This window comes from Zalophus californianus, chromosome 6 (assembly GCF_009762305.2).
Source record: "Zalophus californianus isolate mZalCal1 chromosome 6, mZalCal1.pri.v2, whole genome shotgun sequence".
In the NCBI taxonomy this organism is placed as follows: Eukaryota; Metazoa; Chordata; class Mammalia; order Carnivora; family Otariidae; genus Zalophus; species Zalophus californianus.
Window position 1 is genome coordinate 74,993,420 of NC_045600.1, and position 20,368 is coordinate 75,013,787.

At 38.3% G+C, this 20,368-nt stretch overlaps 1 protein-coding gene across 1 annotated transcript; it reads right to left on the minus strand.

Moving 5' to 3' along the window:
- Positions 1-19,043: 19,043 nt before the first annotated feature.
- LOC113909893 (olfactory receptor 4K13) lies at positions 19,044-19,985 on the minus strand. The gene has a single exon (XM_027571536.2). The coding sequence runs from the start codon at positions 19,980-19,982 to the stop codon at positions 19,044-19,046; it is 939 nt and encodes a 312-aa protein (XP_027427337.2). The 5' UTR covers positions 19,983-19,985.
- Positions 19,986-20,368: the final 383 nt, after the last annotated feature.

A 20,368-nucleotide genomic window follows, 5' to 3' on the forward strand; every position in this document is an offset into this window, starting at 1 on the left:
ATTACTTGTAATAAATCTCTCCCTCTTTCCCTCTCTCTCTCATTCCTTCTCTCTCTGTCTCTTTATCTCTGTCACTGTCTACATCTCTGTCTCTCTCCCCTTCTCTTACCTGAAAACTCTGACCGATACCATAAAAATAAAGTCAGTAATAGAAGAATTCAGAAAGCAAAATATACAAAAATAAGTAAAATTTTTAAAAAATCTTTGTATTTTAGGAAGCATCCCAATAGAATTTAAATCCAACTACAAACTTGTTAACTCTATTTCCCAATCTTGTGACCCCCAAAGTCACTACATAGAGTTGTGTAGACTTTAAATGCTCAAGTCCTATTGGCCAGAGGGTCCATGGGGGCCGACATCCTCTGTGCTCCCACCCAGCCAACAAACAATATATCCTAACCAGGCCTGGGTTTTTCCCTTGGAAGCACTTTTTTTCTAATCCATACAAAGTTCCAGTGTGGTTATTTTAGCCCCGATGACAAAGCCCTAATATCTCCAACATAGAAAAAGTATTTATAAATCAATAAGTGAGAGAAACTTGAAGAGAAAGAAGAGGAAAGAACTTCAGAAAATTATTTTTTAAAAGGAAGAGGACTAATAGGCCAATAAACATTAAAATTGACCTCAATAAACAAAACTTAACAAGGCATACCTTTATTCACATATCAGATTTGGAATAAATACATCAAACTCATGGTCAGGTCTAATGAAAATGGATAATTTCACAATAAAAATAACAATATAAATTTAAATAACACTTGATATCTCTAGTGCTGATCTATGCCAGCACTATGTCAAGTTGATTCTTTCAATTAATAATCACAAAAGCCTTGAGAGAAACACCATCATTACCAGTTTATAAATGGGGAGACTGAGGCCAATGTGTTTGGACACACACACTGTCAGCAGCAGAGTTGATGTTCTAACCCAGGTGTGTGGGCACCAGAATCCATATTCTTAAACTGTGTAAGGCCACCTCCCTCACTGTTAAGAAGAATATAAATCAGTACAATTTTTGGACAGACACTTGGGTAATATAAATCAGGCTCCCTGAAAAATGCTGATAGACCTTCACCTAGTATTTCTATGATAAAAGATGTCTATTATAGAGTTGGATTAATATATCAAAAATATAACAATTTCATTTTGCCACAATACATAAAATGAATTAAAGATCAGTGTGATAGAATATAATAACAAGAAAAATAATATTTTCAATACATATTTCAACATATTAAGAAAAGTTCATGGTGTTTTGTTTTTTAAAAAAAACAAAACAAGTTATACATGTAGTATACATTCCCTGATGCATTGGTGAATGAAACTGACAATTGTCTCCCTCACGGTACTTACATTCTCACAGAAAATGCAGACACATAAACACAAACAAAATGGTAATTTACAATAAGTCTAAGGAAAAATCAAGCAGGGTCAGAGATAGTGGGAATGCCAGAGTTTTCATTTTAAATAGGATGTTAAGAATAGGCCTCATTGAGAAGGTGACTTTTGACCAAAGACTTAAAGGTGGATATGGGAGCATCCATGTGTACATCTGGGGAAAGCAAAACACAGAGAGAACAGCCAGTGCGGAGGCACTTAGGTGGCTCCTGCCTGACAATGTTCAAACAACCCCTGTGACCAAAGTGGAATAAGGTGGAAAGTGGCTGGGATGATAAGCAATTGTGGGTGGTGCATAAATCCTAAAGGGCCTTGTAAGACACTACCAGTACACGGCCTTCTCTTCTGAGTGAAGTGGTGAGTGTGAGTTTTGAGTAGAGGACGGGCATTAGAACGGCTCTACCTGCTCCTGTTGGAAAAGACAAGGATGGAAGCTAGGAGGCTAGATAAGCAGCAAGTTCACTAATTCAGGCCAGCTGTGGTGATGGCTCATTCCACAAATGTATATTGGAAGTGAGAAGTAGTCAGACTCCAGATATATTTTGAAATTGCAGCCAATAGGATTTCCTGAAAATTATTTTTTTCAAGTTTTTATTTAAATTCCAGTTACTTGGAGAGAGTCCCAGATGACAGGGGAGTAGGAGATCTTAATTTCGTCTGGTCTCAGGAATTCAGCTAGATAGCTATCAAACCATCCTGAACACCTGCTAACTCAAATGGAGATGGAAGAAAAGAATAGCGGCAACTCTGCTAATAGAAAAGCAACTACTTTCTGCAAGGTAGGAGGTGTGGAGAAGTGAATCCGAGGTGATTTATGGAAAGATAAGCCACAGGGGGAGGGAGCCTCTGTCAGCCAGCTACCAGCAAGTGATATAGCAATGGAGCACAAAATTGGAACTTTTAGAAGTCTGCTTCAGTGAGGGACGTTGCTCAGGCTCCTAAGCAGGGGTGGAACCCTAGCTGCAACAGTGTGGTCTCAGAATCCTCAGGGTCTCAGGAAGATCAGGGGTGCCTGAGTGCAGCAGAGCTCCTAGGCATTGGACTGAGAAGCCGGCTGCAAAGAGTGAGCCCAGGAGTGGGCTCTCAGATTAGGGTTGCCATAAATCAGGAACCAAGGCACTGCTCTCTGAGTACGGGCCCAACAAGTGGCAGAACTGACTAGAAGCCCCTTCCTCCCCTGGAAGGAGAGTCACAGGAGTGCACCACAGGAATCTGCAGGGTTTAGAGACTCGAAATGGGGTTGTGTGCCTGAGATAGAAATGCTAAGTCACAGACCAGGTGAGCACAGAATGTGGACAGAGACCAGGGAGACAAGAGTGAATGACTGCTTTTCCCTGAGGGTGCACTAAAGAGTGGGGCCCTGAGCTTTCAGTTCTGGGGACAGAGATTGGGAGGCTGCCATTTTCATTTTCATCCTCTAAAGCTGCGCAGAAAACCTTCAGGGAACAAAAGCCACAAGGAACAAACTGGAGCAGATTACTTAGCCCGGCCCCCTGGCAAGGACAGTGCAATTCCGCCTGGGGCAAAGACTCTTGAGAATCACTGCAACAGCCCCCCCCCCCCCGAAGATCAGCAAGAGCATCCAGCCAAGACCAAATTTACAAATCGAGAACTGCCAAACTCCAGGGCCAGGGGAATAATATAGCACATAGAATTCATGGCTCTTTTCCCATGATTCTTTAGTCTTTCAACCTTAACGTTTTAAAATTTTTTTTCTTTCCTTTTTCAACCAATTTCTTATTTTATCAACTCCTTTTTTAAATCTTCCTTATTTTTAATTTTTACACTTATACTCTCTCCCTTCATTGTAATTAATCTTATTTTTGTATATATATAAATTTTTCTTTCTTTACAATTTTGTGATGCAGTTTCTACTTATGGACTGAAATACTCCCCAAATCAAGTGTATGGCTCTGTTTTCTATTCAACTGTCCGATTATATTCTCTTTTTTGTTTTTGTTGTTTTTCATCTATTCTTCCCTGGACAGCATGACAAGATGGAAAACCCCCCTTCAAAAAAGAGAACAAGAGGCAGTACTGACTGCCAGGGACCTAATCAGTATGGATATAAGTAAGATGTTCAGAATAATGAGTATAAGATACTAGCTTATACTCATGTATAGCTGTTCAGAATAATGAGTATAAAGATACTAGCTGGGCTTCTAACTTGGGGAGGGAAACAAGCATCAAAATCCAGGAGGCACAGAGAACCCCCCTCAATATCAATAAAAATAGGTCAACACCCTGACATATAATAGCAAAACTTACAAATCTCAGAGACAAAGAGAAAATCCTGAAAGCAACTGGGGACAAGTGGTTGGTAACCTACAGGGATAGAAACATTAGATTGGCAGCAGACCTATCCACAGAGACCTGGAAGGCCTGTCATGATATATTTAGGGTTCTAAATGAGAAAAATATGCAGTCAAGAATACTTTATACATCTAGGCTGTCATTCAAAATAAGAGGAGAGATAGAAAGCTTCCAGGACAAACGGAAACTAAAAGAATTTGTAATCACTAAATCAACCCTACAAGAAATATTAAAGGGTATCCTGGAAGTGAAGAGAGAACCCAAAAGTAACATAGACCAGAAAGGAACAGAGACAATACACAGAAACAGTGATTTTACAGGCAATACAATGGCACCAAATTCACATCTTTTAAGAGTTACTCTGAACATAAAAGGGCTAAGTGTTCCAATAAAAAAACACAGGGTATCAGATTGGATAAAAAACAAGACCCTTTGATATGCTGTCTACAAGAGACTCATTTTAGACCTAAAGACACCTTCAGACTGAAAGTGAGGGTGTGGAGAGCCATTTATAATGCTAATGGACATCAGAAGAAAGCTGGGATAGCCATCCTTATTTCAGACAAATTAGATTTTAAACCAAAGACTGTAGTAAACTATGAAGAGGGACACTATATCATACTTAAGGGTCTATCCAACAAGAAGATCTAACAATTATAAATATTTATGCTTCTAACTTGGGAGCAGCCAATTATATAAACCAATTAATAAAACTAAAGAAACACATTGATAATAATACAATAATAGTAGGGGACTTTAATACCCGACGGATGCTTAGACTGATCATCTAAGCAGAAGATCAACAACGAAACAGGGCTTTGAATGACACAGTGGACCACATGGACTTCAAAGGCATATAAAGAGCATTCCATCCTAAATCAACAGAATACACATTCTTGAGGGCACATGGAGCATTCTCCAGAAGAGATCACACAGTGGGTCACAAATCAGGTGTCAACCACTACCAAAAGTTTGGGATTATTCCATGCCTATTTTCAGATCATAATGCCTTGAAATTGGAACACAATCACAACAGGAAATTTGGAAGGAACTCAAATACTTGGAGGTTAAAGAGCATCCTAATAAAGAATGAATGGGTCCACCAGGATATTAAAGAAGATTTAAAAAAAATAATGGAAACAATTGAAATTGAAAACATAACTGTTCAAAACATTTGGGATGCAGCAAAGGCAGTCCTAAGAGGGAAGTTCATAGCAATACGAGCCTTTCTCAAGAAACCAGAAAAGTCTCAAATACACAACCTAACCTTACACCCAAGGAGCATTAGAAAGAACAGCAAATAGAGCCTAAGCCAACTAGTAGAAGAGAAATAATAAAGATTAGAGCATAAATCAATGAAATAGAAACCAAAAGAACAGTACAACAGATCAATGAAACTAGAGCTGGTTCTTTAAAAGAATAATAAAATCAATAAACCCCAAGCCAGACTTTTCAAAATGAAAAGAGAAAGGACCCAAATTAATAAAAATCATGAATGAAGAAGGAGAGATCATGACCAACACCAAAGAAATACAAACAATTATAAGAACATATTATGAGCAAATATATGCCAACAAATTAGGCCATCTGGAACAAATGGATGCATTCCTAGAAAAGTATAAATTACCAGAACTGAAACAGGAAGAAATAAAAAACCTGAACAGACCCAAACCAGCAAGGAAATTGAAGCAGTAATCAAAAATCTCCCAACAAACAAGAGCCCAGGGCCAGGTGGCTTCCCAGGGGAATTCTATGAAACATTTAAGAACTACTACCTATTCTTCTGAACCTGTTTCAAGAAAATAGAAATGGAAGGAAAACTTGCAAACTCATTCTATAAGGCCAGCATTACCTTGATCCCAAAGCCAGAACAAGACCCCACAAAAATGGAGAATCACAGACCAATATCCCTGATGAACATGGATGCCAAAATTCTCACCAAGATACTAGCCAATAGGATCCAACAGTACGTTAAAAGGATTATTCACCATGACCAAGTGGGATTTATTCCTGGGCTGCAAGGGTGGTTCAACATTTGCAAATCAATCAACGTGGTACATTACATTAATAAAAGAAAGGGCAAGAAATATATAATCCTCTCAATTGATGCAGAAAAAGCATTTGACAAAGTACAGCAGTACTTTGTCAGTTTTAATTAAAACTTTTAATTAAAAAGTATAGTTTTAATTAAAACTCTCCAAAGTGCAGGGATAGAGGGAACATACCTCAACATCATAAAAGCCATCTATGAAAAGCCCATAGCAAATATCATTTGCTATGATCAGGAACACAACAGGGATGCCCACTCTCACTACTGTTATTCAACATGGTACTAGAAGTCCTAGCCTCAGCAGTCAGACAACAAAAAAGAAATAAAAGGCATTCAACTTGGCAAAAAAGAAGTCAAACTTTCACTCTTCACAGATGACATGATACTTTATGTGGAAAACCCAAAGACTCCACCCCAAAATTGCTAGAACTCAGACAGTAATTTAGTGAAGTGGCAGGATATAAAATCAATGCACAAAAATCAGTTGCATTTCTATACACTGACAATGAGACTGAAGAAAGAGAAATTAAGGAATTGATCCCATTTATAATTGCACCAAAAACCATAAGATATCTAAGAATAAACCTAACCAAAGAAGAAAAGGATCTGTACTCTATTGAATACTCATAAAAGAAATTGAGGAATACACAATGAAATGGAAAAATGTTCCATGATCATGGATTGGAAATACAATTATGGTTAAAATGTCTATGCTACCCAGAGCAATCTACACATTCAATGCAATCCCTATCAAAATACAATCAACATTTTTCACAGACCTGGAACAAACAATCCTAAAATTTGTATGGAAACAGAAAAGACCCCAAATATCCAGAGGAATATTAAAAAAGAAAGTCAAAGTTGGTGGGATCACAATGCCAGACGTTAAGCTCTGTTACAAAGCTGTACTCATCAAGACAGTATGGTACTGGCACAAAAACGGACACATAGATCAATGGAACAGAATAGAGAACCCAGAAATGGACCCTCAACTCTATGGTCAACTAATCTTCAACAAAGCAAGAAAGAATATCCAATAGAAAGGAGACAGTCTTTTCAACGAATGGTGCTGGGAAAATTGGACAGCCATATGTAGTAGAATGAAGTGGACGCTTTTCTTTTTTTTTTTTTTTTTTTTTTTAACTTTTTTTATTGTTATGTTAATCACCATATATTACATCATTAGTTTTTGGTGCAGTGTTCCATGCTTCATTGTTTGTTCATAACACCCAGTGCTCCATGCAGAACGTGCCCTCCTCAATACCCATCACCAGGCTAACCCATCCCCCTACCCCCCTCCCCTCTAGAACCCTCAGTTTGTTTTTCAGAGTCCATCATCTCTCATGGTTCGTCTCCCCCTCTGACATACTCCCCTTTTCTTCCTCTCCTGTTATCTTCTTCTTTTTCTTTTTTCTTAAAATATGTTGCGTTATTTGTTTCAGAAGTACAGAACTGTGATTCAACAGTCTTGCACAATTCACAGCGCTCACCGTAGCACATACCCTCCCCAAGGTCTATCACCCAGCCACCCCATCCCTCCCACCCCCAACCACTCCAGTAACACTCAGTTTGTTTCCTGAGATTAAGAATTCCTCATATCAGTGAGGTCATGTGATACATGTCTTTCTCTGATTGACTTATTTCACTCAGCATAACACCCTCCAGTTCCATCCATGTCGTTGCAAATGGCAAGATCTCATTCCTTTTGATGGTTGCATAATATTCCATTGTGTATATATACCACATCTTCTTTATCCATTCATCTGTCGATGGGCATCTTGGCTCTTTCCACAGTTTGGCTATGGTGGACATTGCTTAAAGCAGGTCATTCTCATTCCTGAGGATGCAATAGTCCTGGACTATGGAATATGAGATGGTACCCATGGCCCAGAGAATGTAAACAAAGCCTTTGCTTTTGGTTATATCAAGACTTACTGGTGGAAAAAAGGTTTGGCTAAAATTAGAATGACTTTTGCAGATAGCTCAAGGAAATAAGTGACTAAAGTCAAGACTGTGGTCTTTGGGCAGAGTCCAGAGGCACGATGGAGTCTGAGATCCAAAGCAAAAGAAATTGAAGCTCAAGTTCCTTCCCTAGGAAAGGACACAGTCTTTGTCTGAAGCCATAAATGCTGATGGGCCATCCACAGGAGACCTTCCTAGAAGTGTTTTATTCTCCCTTGCCATTTTAACATACTTCTTGAAGAGATCAGACACTTGAATAGACCAAACTGAAGTAGACATTATAGGCAAGTTCTGACCTTGGCAGCTGGGCCATGCAGTGTTTTACAAGTACATTGAAGTAAATGCCAAATGCTCTAATGCCAAGGAAATGCAAAGAAGTTTCCTTTGAGTCTAGAAAAGAGGGCTGAAGAAAGTAATCTGTTGCTTTCTAGGAGGCAGGGTATCTTACAGAAGTCTCTGGATGTCTGCCATGGTCGTGCAGAAGGCCTGGAGCTGAGTGTCTTGGTTCAAAGCCCAGCCTCTGGACTCCTATCAGGGGCAGATCCTGGCTGTATACCTGTGGGCAAGATGCTCCTTCTCTCTGTGACCCATTTCCTCATCTTCCAGAAAGTGGTCGCTTCTCTGTTCCGAGAGTTGTCGCTACTCTCCTCTTCGGTCTCCTGTTGAGTTCGTAGGTGTTCAGAATGGTTTGATCCCTATTCAGCTGAATTCCTGCGACCACACGAAATCCAGGTCTCCCACTCCGCCGCCATCTTGCTCCGCCCCCGAAGTGGACGCTTTTCTTACACCATACAGAAAGATAAAGTCAAAATGGAGGAAAAACTAAATGTGAGACAAGAATCTATCTAAATCCTAGAGGAAAACAAAGGCAGCAACCTCTTTGACCTTGGTCGCAGCAAATTCTTGCTAGACACATCTCCAAAGACAAGGGAAACAAAAGCAAAAATGAACCTTTGGGACTTCATCAAGATAAAACCTTCTGCAAAGCAAAGAAAACAGTCAATGAAGGTAAAAGGCAACCTACAGAATGGGAGAAGATATTTACAAATGACATATCAGATAAAGGGCGAGTATCCAAGATCTATAAAAACTTCTCAAACTCAATACCAAAAGAACAAATACTCCAGTCAAGAAATGGGCAGAAGACATGACTAGACATTTCTCAAAAGAAGATAGACAAATGGCCACCAGACACACAAAAAATTATGCAACATCACTTAGCATCAGGGAAATACAAATCAAAACCTCAATGAGATACCACCTTACACCAGTCAGAATGGCTAAAATTAATAAATCAGGAAACAACAAATGTTGACTAGTATGTGGAGAAAGGGGAACCCTTTTACACTGTTGGTGGGTATGCAAGCTAGTGCAGCCACTCTGGAAAACAGTATGGAGGTTCCTCAAGAAGTTAAAAATAGAGCTACTCTATGACCCAACAATTGCACTACTAGGTATTCAGCCCAAAGAAAAGAATGTAGTGATCCAAAAGGGCACCTGCACCCCAATGTTCATAGCAGCAATGTCCACAATAGCCATTGACAGATGAATGGATAAAGAAGATGTGATATATACAATGGAATATTACTCAGCCATCAGAAAGGATGAATTCTTACCATTTACATTGACATGGATGGAACTGGAGGGTATTATGCTGAGCGAAATAAGTCAATTAGAGAAAGACAGTTATCATATGGTTTCACTCATATGTGGAATACAAGAAACAAGGCAGAGGATTATAGGGTAAGGGAGAGAAAACTGAATGGGAAGTCATCAGAGAGGGAAACAAACCATGAGAGACTCTTAACTATAGGAAAAAAACTGAGGGTTGCTGGAGGGGAGAAGGGTAGGGGGATGGGGTAATTAAGTGATGGGCATTAAGGAGGGTACGTGTTGTGATGAGCACTGGGTGTTAAACGCAACTGATTAATTATTGAACTCTACATATGAAAATAATGATGTACTACATGTTGGCTAATAAAAAAAAAGTTTTGTCTGTTGTATTAGTTTCCTAGGGTTACCATAACAAATTACAACAAATGATACAGTTTAAAACTACAAAAATTTATTCTTTCACATTCTGTATGCAGAAGTATGAAATCAAGGTGTCAGCAGGGTATGCTCCCTCAGGAGGCTCTAGGGAAGAATCCTTCCTTGGCTCCTCCAGCTTCTGACAGCCCCAAATGTTTCTTGGTTTTTCCTGCATAACTCTAAACTCTGCCTATCTGTGTCTTCATGTGGCTTTTTCTCTGTGTATCTGTATGTCCTTTTCTGTCTCTTAAGGGCACTCTCACTGCATTTAAGGACCACCCTCATCCAGTCAAATCTCATTTAGATCCTTACCTTAATTAGCACTGCGAATACCCTCACCAAATAAAATCACATTCTGAAGTTTCAAGTAGACATAAATTTTGGGGGACACTATTCTACACACAATGAGGCCAGACACTTGTCTCCTGGGCTGTTTTCGAGGCATAGCAGAGTTATTATTTTATTAATTGCTTTGTTAACTTAGCATCACATTCTGTTTTGTTCCCTACCTAATTATGATTTATGCATCTCTTAACCTCATGCACCATCAATCATTAACTTTGCCTTTTTTACCCCTATTCTCTGTTTACTCACTGATTGTAGAAACACTGATTGTTGCAAGCACTGTTCTTTACACTGCCCCACCCCATCCCCTTCAAGGTTTTAAGAAACCCATTACCCTCCTCTCATGTATTTAAGCTGTTCCTAGGCTCAACAGGGCAAAAAGCTTTGGGAATGATCCTGGGCTTTCTCATTGGGCTGCCCTTCTGATAATAAAGCTGTCTTTGCTTCAGAACCAAGGTCTCAGACACTGGCTTAATGCAAATTGGGTGCACGGACAAGTCTGAGTTCGCTAACAAATTTGGTGAGCTAGCCAGGAGGCTCATGCCTGAGGAAGGCAAGTGTTGGCCACAGGGGTGACTTCGTGGGAATTTTCCACAGTTGCTTGGGTCACCAGTGAATCCAAGGAAATTCCCTTGGCTGCCCTCCAGACCTACCCTGGCCTCTTCTCAAGGCCAAGCCTCAATTAAAGGAACAACTCCTTCCATGAGCTCTGGGAGAACTTCTGTTGTTGAAGGGTGAGTTTGTGTGCATACAATCAGCAACTGCATTTCCTCTCTTAGGAATCTTTCCTAAGAAGACCTTTAAAGACTAATGATGTACTGTAAGAAAATAGTTCTTAACATAAATACATTTTATGCCATTTAATTAAAGGAAGAACATGAACAAATAAAAAAAAGACCTTTAAAGAAGGGCTCTCACATTTTGCAAGATAAAATAGTCATATAACCATCCTGAATTTCTTTTGTTGATGGATCATTTGCTTTTGTTTTTCTCCCATGGCACTCATATTGTTAGTCCTGTCTGTCTTGTCTGTCTGTCTTACCTGTATATAGGAAACACCAATTCAATCTAGAACGTAGCGCTTTGGGTTGCATTATGAAAATCTGGTCTTCTTTTAGTTATGCTTCTATGAACAAAAAGAAAAAATGATATTCTTTTGTAATGTAGCTTGGCCACAATAAAAGTGGAACAGTGTTTTTGCAAAAGTAGCAATACTGTTCCAGAAACAATTCAAAGTCCTTCAACCTCTCTGGGAACAACTTCTCGAAATCATTCCCCATTCCTAAGACTGAAGAAAGAAAAGGGAGGAGAACAGAGGCCTTTTAAAAGTACAAACAGATAGAAAAACACCCTTGCTCAAAATCTAGCCCATAGGGTGCTGGGTAGCTCAGTCGGTTAAGCATCTGACACTTGATCTCAGGTCAGGTCTTGACCTTAAGGTCGTGGGTTCAAGCTCTACATAAAAAAAAAAAAAATCTAGCTCACAATTTCCACAAGGTTATTTATCAAGGATAAATACAAATCTTTACTGTAAAGTCTTTTATTTGTGTCTCCTAATATGGCATTAACTACCTCTGGATGGTATTACTAATGTTAATTATAAAAGAGCCCTATTTAGTTGAAGACAAGCACTTATTAGAATGGAGCATCCTAACACTCAAAGATAGAAACTAATTCAAATGCTTCCCTGGTTCATATAATCTGGGATAATCTCTGTTAAATTAAAGCTTGAGTTTGTTGGTTTAATGAAAATGGACATGTCTTTTGGAGTTATGGTTTTTATGAGTCTTGTTTGAAACATTGCTCTTTCTCTACTATTTGCTCTTCCAGATTTAAGAAAACTTGTTCTCCTAAGAGATCTATGACTTACAGAGATTTGATAAAATATGCCTTTGTGAACAAATTGATTTTTTCTTCCTACCTTGAACATTCCAAAAATCAGAAACTCATAGTCAGTATTCTTTCTTTTATGACAATTATACTTATTTCCATAAATTCAATAAGTTCTGTTCTCCCTGTAACAAAACATTATTGGAAACATTGGTTATTTTATGAAGGCTTTGACTAGAATGCCATATTTGAGAGAGACATGCATAACCTCAGATATGACCAGACAGCTTTAAGGAACTAAGGTTGACTTTATAGTGCCAATGAAGCCCCTTGGAAATGTAAGCCTGGTGGTGTCTTCCTTATGGAGTTCCCAGGAGCCTTACCAGGAGAGTAGAGAATGTTATTTGCTAGTAGATGCAGGAAGCTCAGGATATTTGGGGGACCTTGAGAAGAGAGAAAATAACGCAAGTCTACAGGTATTGCAGACAAATCAAATGGCAAGTATTTGACTTGGCTTCTGGCCTCAAAAGATTATTAGAAGTTCAATCTGATATTCCTTATGAATAGATCTAGCAAAGCAAATTTAAAAGAATCTATGTGGCTGATCACTATTCTTGTTGTGCTTATGTAAGTAATTAGGCCAAGTTTGTTAAAACTGGATTTATTTTTTGTTTCAGAGGTACAGGTCTGTGATTCAACAGTCTCACACAATTCACAGAGCTCACCATAGCCCCCCCCGCAAAAAAACTGGACTTATTTTGCAAACAAATTGGTCTTAATCTAGTACCTTCAATAAAAATGAGGGTAAATTTAGAGAGAAAAATTATATTCCAATAACACAACTTTATGCATGTTAAATTCTAATTCTGATTGTCTTTGCATGTTTGTTGTTTGCCTATACAACTGACTAGATCCTAAATTCTCCCGGTTTCTTCGAATATCTGTCTATGACTCTCCCAGCTAAGGTTTCCCATTTTTCCCCATTCTTTTAACTTGAACAAACCTGGGTTTCATCTACTTGCTCCAAACAATCCTGCCAGGGCATAGGCTTTAGGGCCAACAGAGAAGGTGCTATCCTGTGACCCCAATCAAGATATAAATGCAGGAGGACTCCCCAGACTTCAAAAGTACTGAGAATTTATCCCGGTAGGAATAAAAACAGGAGTACCAGACAAAAGAATCTAAATAAGTTTCAACAAGTTAATCAGATGCGTCAAGAAGACTCCTCATCTTTTCTTGAATGATTCCAACAAGCATATCATCAATATGCTGATATTGATCCTGAAGCACCTGAAAACTTAAAAGTGATAAATATGACTCTTATTAGCAAAGTGCCCCAGATATTCAAAGGAAACTACAAAAAGTAGAGGTAGCTTTAGAGATGGTTACCCGGGCATTGGTAGGGAATGCTTTTAAGTTTTCTACTAAATGGGATCAAGTCCAGAAAACAGAGAAACAAACAAAGAAGTCAAAATAAGACAGCATGCTACTCTGCTAGCTGCTGCCACCTCGGGAAAGTCTCCCAGAGAATAACATTCAAAAGCAAGGTCCAAGCCCCGTGCCCAGACACTCCAGAATATTTCTGAGGGCATGTTTTCCACTTCCACTCCCCTGGCTATCGCTCTTTGCCCCTTATTAGCAGGAAGCAGCCAGAGCAGTCATTATCCCTATTCCCCACGATTGAGGAATTATTAAATAAGAATGGCGATTTGAGGCAGGTCCTTGGTTTCTGGACCTGTTTTGAAAGCATAAGCAGAACTATAGTTGTATTAGTTGCATTATTAACTTGGCTCTATGTTCTGTTTTGTTCCCTACTTAATTGTGGTTTATGCGCCTCTTAACATCATGCATGATCAATCATTAGCTTTGCCTTTTTTACCACTACTCCCTGTTTACCCACTGATTGTAGAAACTTATGGGGGCTGGACAGTAACAACTGTCTTGACATATCTGATCATACCAGGTCCCGATAAAATCACATTGTCCAGAAGAATGTTTACCTCCACATTGTTTCAATGTCCTGTTTCAAGGACACCCCACCAACTTTTCAAGAAACCCATTACCTTCCTCTCATGTATATAAGCTGTGCCTAGGCCCAACAGGGCAAGGCAGCTTTGAGAATGATTCCCTGTCTTCTCCTTGGGCTGCCTTCTCATTAATAAAGCTTTCTTTCCTTCAAAACCAGTGTCTCAGAATTTGACTTACAGCACATTGGGAGCAGGACAAGTTTGAGTTTGGTAAAGACTACACCACTATTTAGACTTTCTGTGGGCAGAAATATAAACCATTTACTATTTTGAGTTTGCCTTTTTTCAATCAACACTATTTATAAATTTCATCCTCTTTATTATATGCCGTCATTTTTAAAATCGAATTCCTTTGAGTGACTCTTAGAGTTGAAAGTTTCTACATCACTCTTCGATTCAAGTATATGAGAGCAATAAATTAGCCTTTGCATTATTTGTCCATGGAGTCAGCATCCCAGCCCTCTGTTATATTTTAAACAATTTCTGGATTTGGAAAGGAGGTAATTTGCAAATGTGTTTCCAGAATTTGGTTAATACTGTTAGAGGTAGCATAGAATTATAAAGATATGCACAGCTTCTAAAAACAGACTAGTTGGAATCTGGTCCTTTCCCCTCTAGCTGTGGAAAGTTAGATATGTTATGAAAGCCTTCTGCCTCCATTTCTTCAGAAAATGGGGATGAAAAGAGCACCTCACTTATAAGACTGAGAAACTCAAAGCCTTCCCTAGACAGTCTAATTATTTACTTAATTAATTTTTCAAATACTGTCTTTTAGATACAGACAGAAGAATTGCTTTTGGCCACTCTCTCTTTAGTAGCCTCAAACAAGTCCTACTTTCCTTTATACACACCAACTATCTGACCAATTATGCTCAAAGTAAAATCATTTGGCAGAACAATTCTGAGCAAAGGGTTCAGCCTTGCAAATTCAAATGATGAGATGTATATATATTTCTAGTTCTTTTTGAAATTTGGAAGGATCATCCATATTTTTAGGGAAGTTAAAGACAACTAAGTCTTGTAAATTTAGGGCAGGCAATACATTTAAAAATCATGAACCACGATTTTGACACACATAATTTCTAGGTACTTGTCTGCCTTGCCTTTTTCAGAATACTCTAACTCCTAATGGTGACTTAATGAGTTGTGATGTCCCCTGGAATTCTAGACTTAGCTGATGGGTACTAGTGGATGGGAAGCCCTTAAAATAACATTAAAATTTGTCCGTGAAAATGGCTATTTTGGGTAATGCTGAGATGGTAATCAGCTTGACTGCCTCTTTGGAAGGTATAGGCTGCATTTCGATTACCTATTGGGGGACTGCAAAGACTCCAGACCATTCTTATAAATCCTCCTTCCTAATTCTTGGTTTTTGTTAAAACATGAAAGAGAAACACAGGAGATTGCAGCCACTAGGTGGCAAGCAAGCTGCTTGTAAACTTCTTCCAGCCTTTGCTTAGTTTTAACACCCAACTTTAGATTTCATTTTCTTAGATTTCTTCTACAGTTATAAAAGATTTACCTCAACCCATTGGAAATGTTCATAATCTTGCCAATGAAATTAGCAAATTTTTCCATGTCAAATAAGCCAAGTGTGATTGGTAGTTGTTATCCTCCCAAATATGTGTCATTTTTATAAAAATGTGTAAAATACTCACCATATTGTAGAAACATATTAAAATCAGTAATTCTCTTTATTAGTGCACAGATGTGTCAGACCTTCTATGACATATATCTATTTTGTTCTTTAGTATCCAGGAAAAATTTCAAAACGGTATTAAGTCCTAGACATGTCATGAGCTAAAATATGAAATAAGATGTTGAAAAATAACAGGAGAACATAAGATTTTCATAGTTGAAACATTATATTCTGAGCCTGAAAAACTGACTAAAAATTTCAGTGAATTACAGTGTTCAGATCAGTGACTAATTTCAAGTAAATATATATATATAAATATATCTCTTTCCTTCATTACAGAAATATCAAAATGTTATGACTAAAAATGACCTCATAAAAATTAAAATAAAATTAAATAATTCATAAGTTTAATAGTTTCAGTATTTAATGAAGAAAGCTATAAAACATTACTGGGGGATCCAAAAGAAGGCCTGAATAAGTGCAGAATTTTAGGTTCTAGGATTAAAAAGACCAATATTGTCAATATCATATTTCTCCCATATCAATGTATAAAATTAATGCATATATAATTACTTAGTATTCATGTTATTTGATAAAAACATTCTAGTTAATATCAATGAATAACTGAACTGGTTTCAAGACAATTTGAGGAAGAATAGCAATGAGGATAATTAATAGACATTAAAATGTAACATAGATTTATAATGATAAACACAACTTGCTATTGAATGAATCTCAAAGGCATTATGCTGAGTGAAAGAAACCATGCTCAAAAGGCTACTTACTCTACACAGCAAAGAAAACAATAAACAAGCTAAAGGGCAACTTGTGAAATGGGAGAGGATATTTGCAAATGACATGACTGTGAAAGAGTTAGTATCCAAAATATATAAAGAACTTATACAATTCAACAATAAAAATCCCCAAATAATCCAATTACAAAAAGGGCAGAATAGAGGCGCCTGGGTGGCTCAGTCGTTAAGTGTCTGCCTTCGGCTCGGGTCATGGTCCCAGGGTCCTGGGATCGAGCCCTGAGTCGGGGAAGCCTGCTTCTCCCTCTCCCACTCCCCCTGCTTGTGTTCCCTCTCTTGCTGTGTCTCTCTCTGTCAAATAAATAAAAATACAATTTAAAAAAAAAGGCAGAATAGACATTTTCCCAAAGAAGACAGCCAGGTGGCAACAGACACATGAAAAGATGCTCAATATCACTCATCATCAGGAGAATGCAAATCAAAACTACAGAGATACCACCTCACACCTGTCGGAATGGCTAAAATTAACAACACAAGAAATAATAGGTGCATGTGAGGATGTAGAGAAAGGGGAATCCTCTTGCACTGTTTGTGGGAATGCAAACTAATGCAGCTACTCTGGAAAACAGTATGGAGGTTCCTCAAATAATCAAAAATAGAACTACCCTATGATCCAGCAATCGCACTACTAGGTATTTACCCAGAGAATACAAAATTACTTAATACACTATTTATATCACCATTATCTACAATAGCCAAATTATGTAAACAGTCCAAGTGTCCATTGACTGTTGAATGGATAGGACGAAGGAGATATATTATATCTTTCTCTCTCTATATATAATGGAATATTATTCAGCCATAAAAAAGAATCAAATGTCACCATTGGCAATGACATGAATGGAGATAGAGAGTATTATGCTAAGCAAAATAAGTCAGTCAGAGAAAGACAAATACCATGATTTCACTCATATGTGGAATTTAAGAAACAAAACAAATGAGCAAAGGGCAAAAAAAGAGAAAGAGAAGCAAACCAAGAAACAGATTATTATCTTATAGAGAACAAACTGATGGTTACTAGGGGGGAGGTGAGGGGGTGGGTTAAATAGTGATAGGGATTGTGGAGGGCACTTGTGGTGGTGAGTACTGGGTGTTATATGGAAGTGCTGAATCACTGTTTTACACCTGGAACTAATACACTGTATGTTAACTAACTGGAATTTAAAGAAAAACTTTTTAAAAAGGTTACTTACTATATGATTTACTTATGTGACAGTCTAGGAAAGGCAAACTAGGTATAAATAACAGATCACTTTTTTCAGGACCAGAAGACAGGAGCGAGAGAGGTGGACCACAAAGGAGCACAGGGGAATTTGAGGGTTGATGAAATTCTCCTATATTCTCATTGTGATAGTTACATGACTCTGCATTTTTCAATACTCACAGAATTCTACACTAAACAGTGATTCTTGGGGTACCCGTGTGGCTCAGTCAGCTAAATGTCCGACTCTTGATTTCAGCTCAGGTCATGATCTCAGGGTCATGAGATAGAGCCTGCATCAGGCTTGCACTGGATGTGGAGCCTGTTAAAGTTTCTCTCTCTCCCTCTCTCTCTCTGCCCCTCCCCATTCACACCTGCACGCACTCTCTCTCCCTCAAAAAAATAAGTAAATAATAAAGAAAGTGATTATTTTCTATTTGTAAACTGTATTTTGAAAATGAAAATAAAAGCTTGATACTGCTACTAAGAATTGATTGCAGACTTTTCAGGAGTATTGATCACCTCTTACGCCCCTGTGGGCTCTGAATCAATTTACCCATGGATTCAGAAAAAAAGGAAGAGACAAATATTAGTGTTATTACTGATAAAGTTGTGTTGGACTTTCAACCATGTAATATAATACTGTCCATGCCACAACATGTTTACAAATTTAGTTCACTCTTTTCATCCAAGGACTATAAGCTTCCTGAAAGCCTGGATATACCTCCTGGCACATTGTGGTCTCACAAAATATGTGAAGCATGGTTGGAGGTGCTGTATCTGGGGCAAAAGAGTAACTAAAAGTTAATACACATCATCTAGGGATCATCTACAAAATGTGTTTTTCTAGCACCAAATAGTACCAGGCACTCAGCTACATGGCTATGTGAGGCATCATCTGTGTGCATTTTCTACATATAGATTCCCAATATTAACTATAACTATAATAGCAGCAGTAATAACTACAAGCATAATAGAAGTAGTAATAATAATTGTGAAGATTAAAAACATGTCAAAATAATAAAAGAAACATATAAAGAAGTTTTGTAGATAAACTAAGTAGATAAAGAGAATTTATTCATTTTTTCAAATTTGCATAAGAAGTAGTGAAGAAAGGATTTAAATGCATGTCTTCCAGACTGTACATGTCATGTGTTTAATCACTGACAGTGACAAGAAAAGGGGTTTGCTCTTTTTTTATTATTATTATGTTATATTAATCACCATACATTACGTCATTAGTTTTTCATGTAGAGTTCCATGATTCATTGTTTGCGTATAACACCCAGTGCTCCATGCAGAACGTGCCCTCTTTAATACAAGGGGTTTGCTCTTTAAAAGTTATACCTACTGGTTCCTTTTACAGAACTTGAAATAGCTTAAATTTCATTCCTTAAAATGTCCACACAAGAGATTATTTCTTCAGAAGCATCATCTACAAAGTGTGTTTTGAATTTATATGTCGAGTCCTTATCTTCTTCATGGCTGCTTTTACTTCTTGATTCCTTACTGTATAAATAATAGGATTTAAGAGAGGAGTGAAAATTGTGTAAAACACAGAGAGAATTTTATAGACAGAATATCTGCTGAAAGGCCATACATAGATAAAGATACATGGGGCAAAGAAGAGAGTCACAACTGTGATGTGTGCTGACAGAGTGGAGAAGGCCTTGGCCAAACCACTGGCAGCACGGTACCTGACTGAGTATATGATGACCGTGTAGGAGACAAGCAAGAGGAGGAAGCAGACCAGGGACAGAAGGCCACTGTCAGCAATGACCAGCAATTGCAGCAGGTAGGTGTCCTTGCAGGCAAGTTTGATCACAAGGGGAAGGTCACAGAAAAAGCTGTCCACCACATTGGGACCACAGAAGGGCAAATTCAACATGAAAGCCATCTGACTAGATGAGTGCACAAATCCAACTGTATAGGAGGATAACAGCAGCCAAATGAGGACTCGTGGACTCATGATGGTCATGTAATGGAGGGGTTTGCATATGGCAACATACCTGTCTATTGCCATGGCTACAAGCAACATCATCTCACTCCCACCTAGGAGGTGCATGAAGAACATCTGAGAATAACATCCCCACCAAGAGATGGTCTTCTGTTTTCGGAGGAAATCCACAATCATCTTAGGGGTAGCAAAAGAAGCCAGGCTCATATCAACACAAGAGAGATTGATAAGCAGAAAATACATTGGTGTATGAAGGCGTGAGTCAAAGATCACGGTGACCAAGACGAGGAGGTTTCCTAACACTATCCCAGCATAGACCATAGAGAATCCTAGGAAGAATAGAATCTGAAGAGTCTGAGATTTGGAAAGTCCCAGCAGAATGAACTCAGACACCACCGAATGGTTTGCCCTTTCCATGTTGTCAACTTTATCCTATCATAATCAAAATGAATGACAGTTGTGGGCAGACAAGTCGTGGTTACAGAAAGGATGGTTCATGTTGGTATTTAATTTTGATACTTAGACTGGGTACCTGAACTTAAAGCACTTCCCACTTTTGGGGGGTGATTTTGTTAGTCATTGATTTCTGAAATGTTCCAGAGTAGTGTACCAAATAGCAAGGAGAATTCAGAATATACATTTCTGAAAGACAAAAATAAAAACAGCACATGAAATCACCATTGTACTGTGAACTTGGAATCCAAAGACCTCAATATGACACCTAGCTGAGCTACTCATTGGGGGCAACATAGGACAAGTATCTCCTTTCCAGGGTTAAGTTTCCTCCTCAGTAAAATAATATT

Excerpts from the sequence above, each read along its gene's own strand:
- LOC113909893 (XM_027571536.2), bottom strand. The coding sequence starts at position 19,982 with ATGGAAAGGGCAAACCATTCGGTGGTGTCTGAGTTCATTCTGCTGGGA.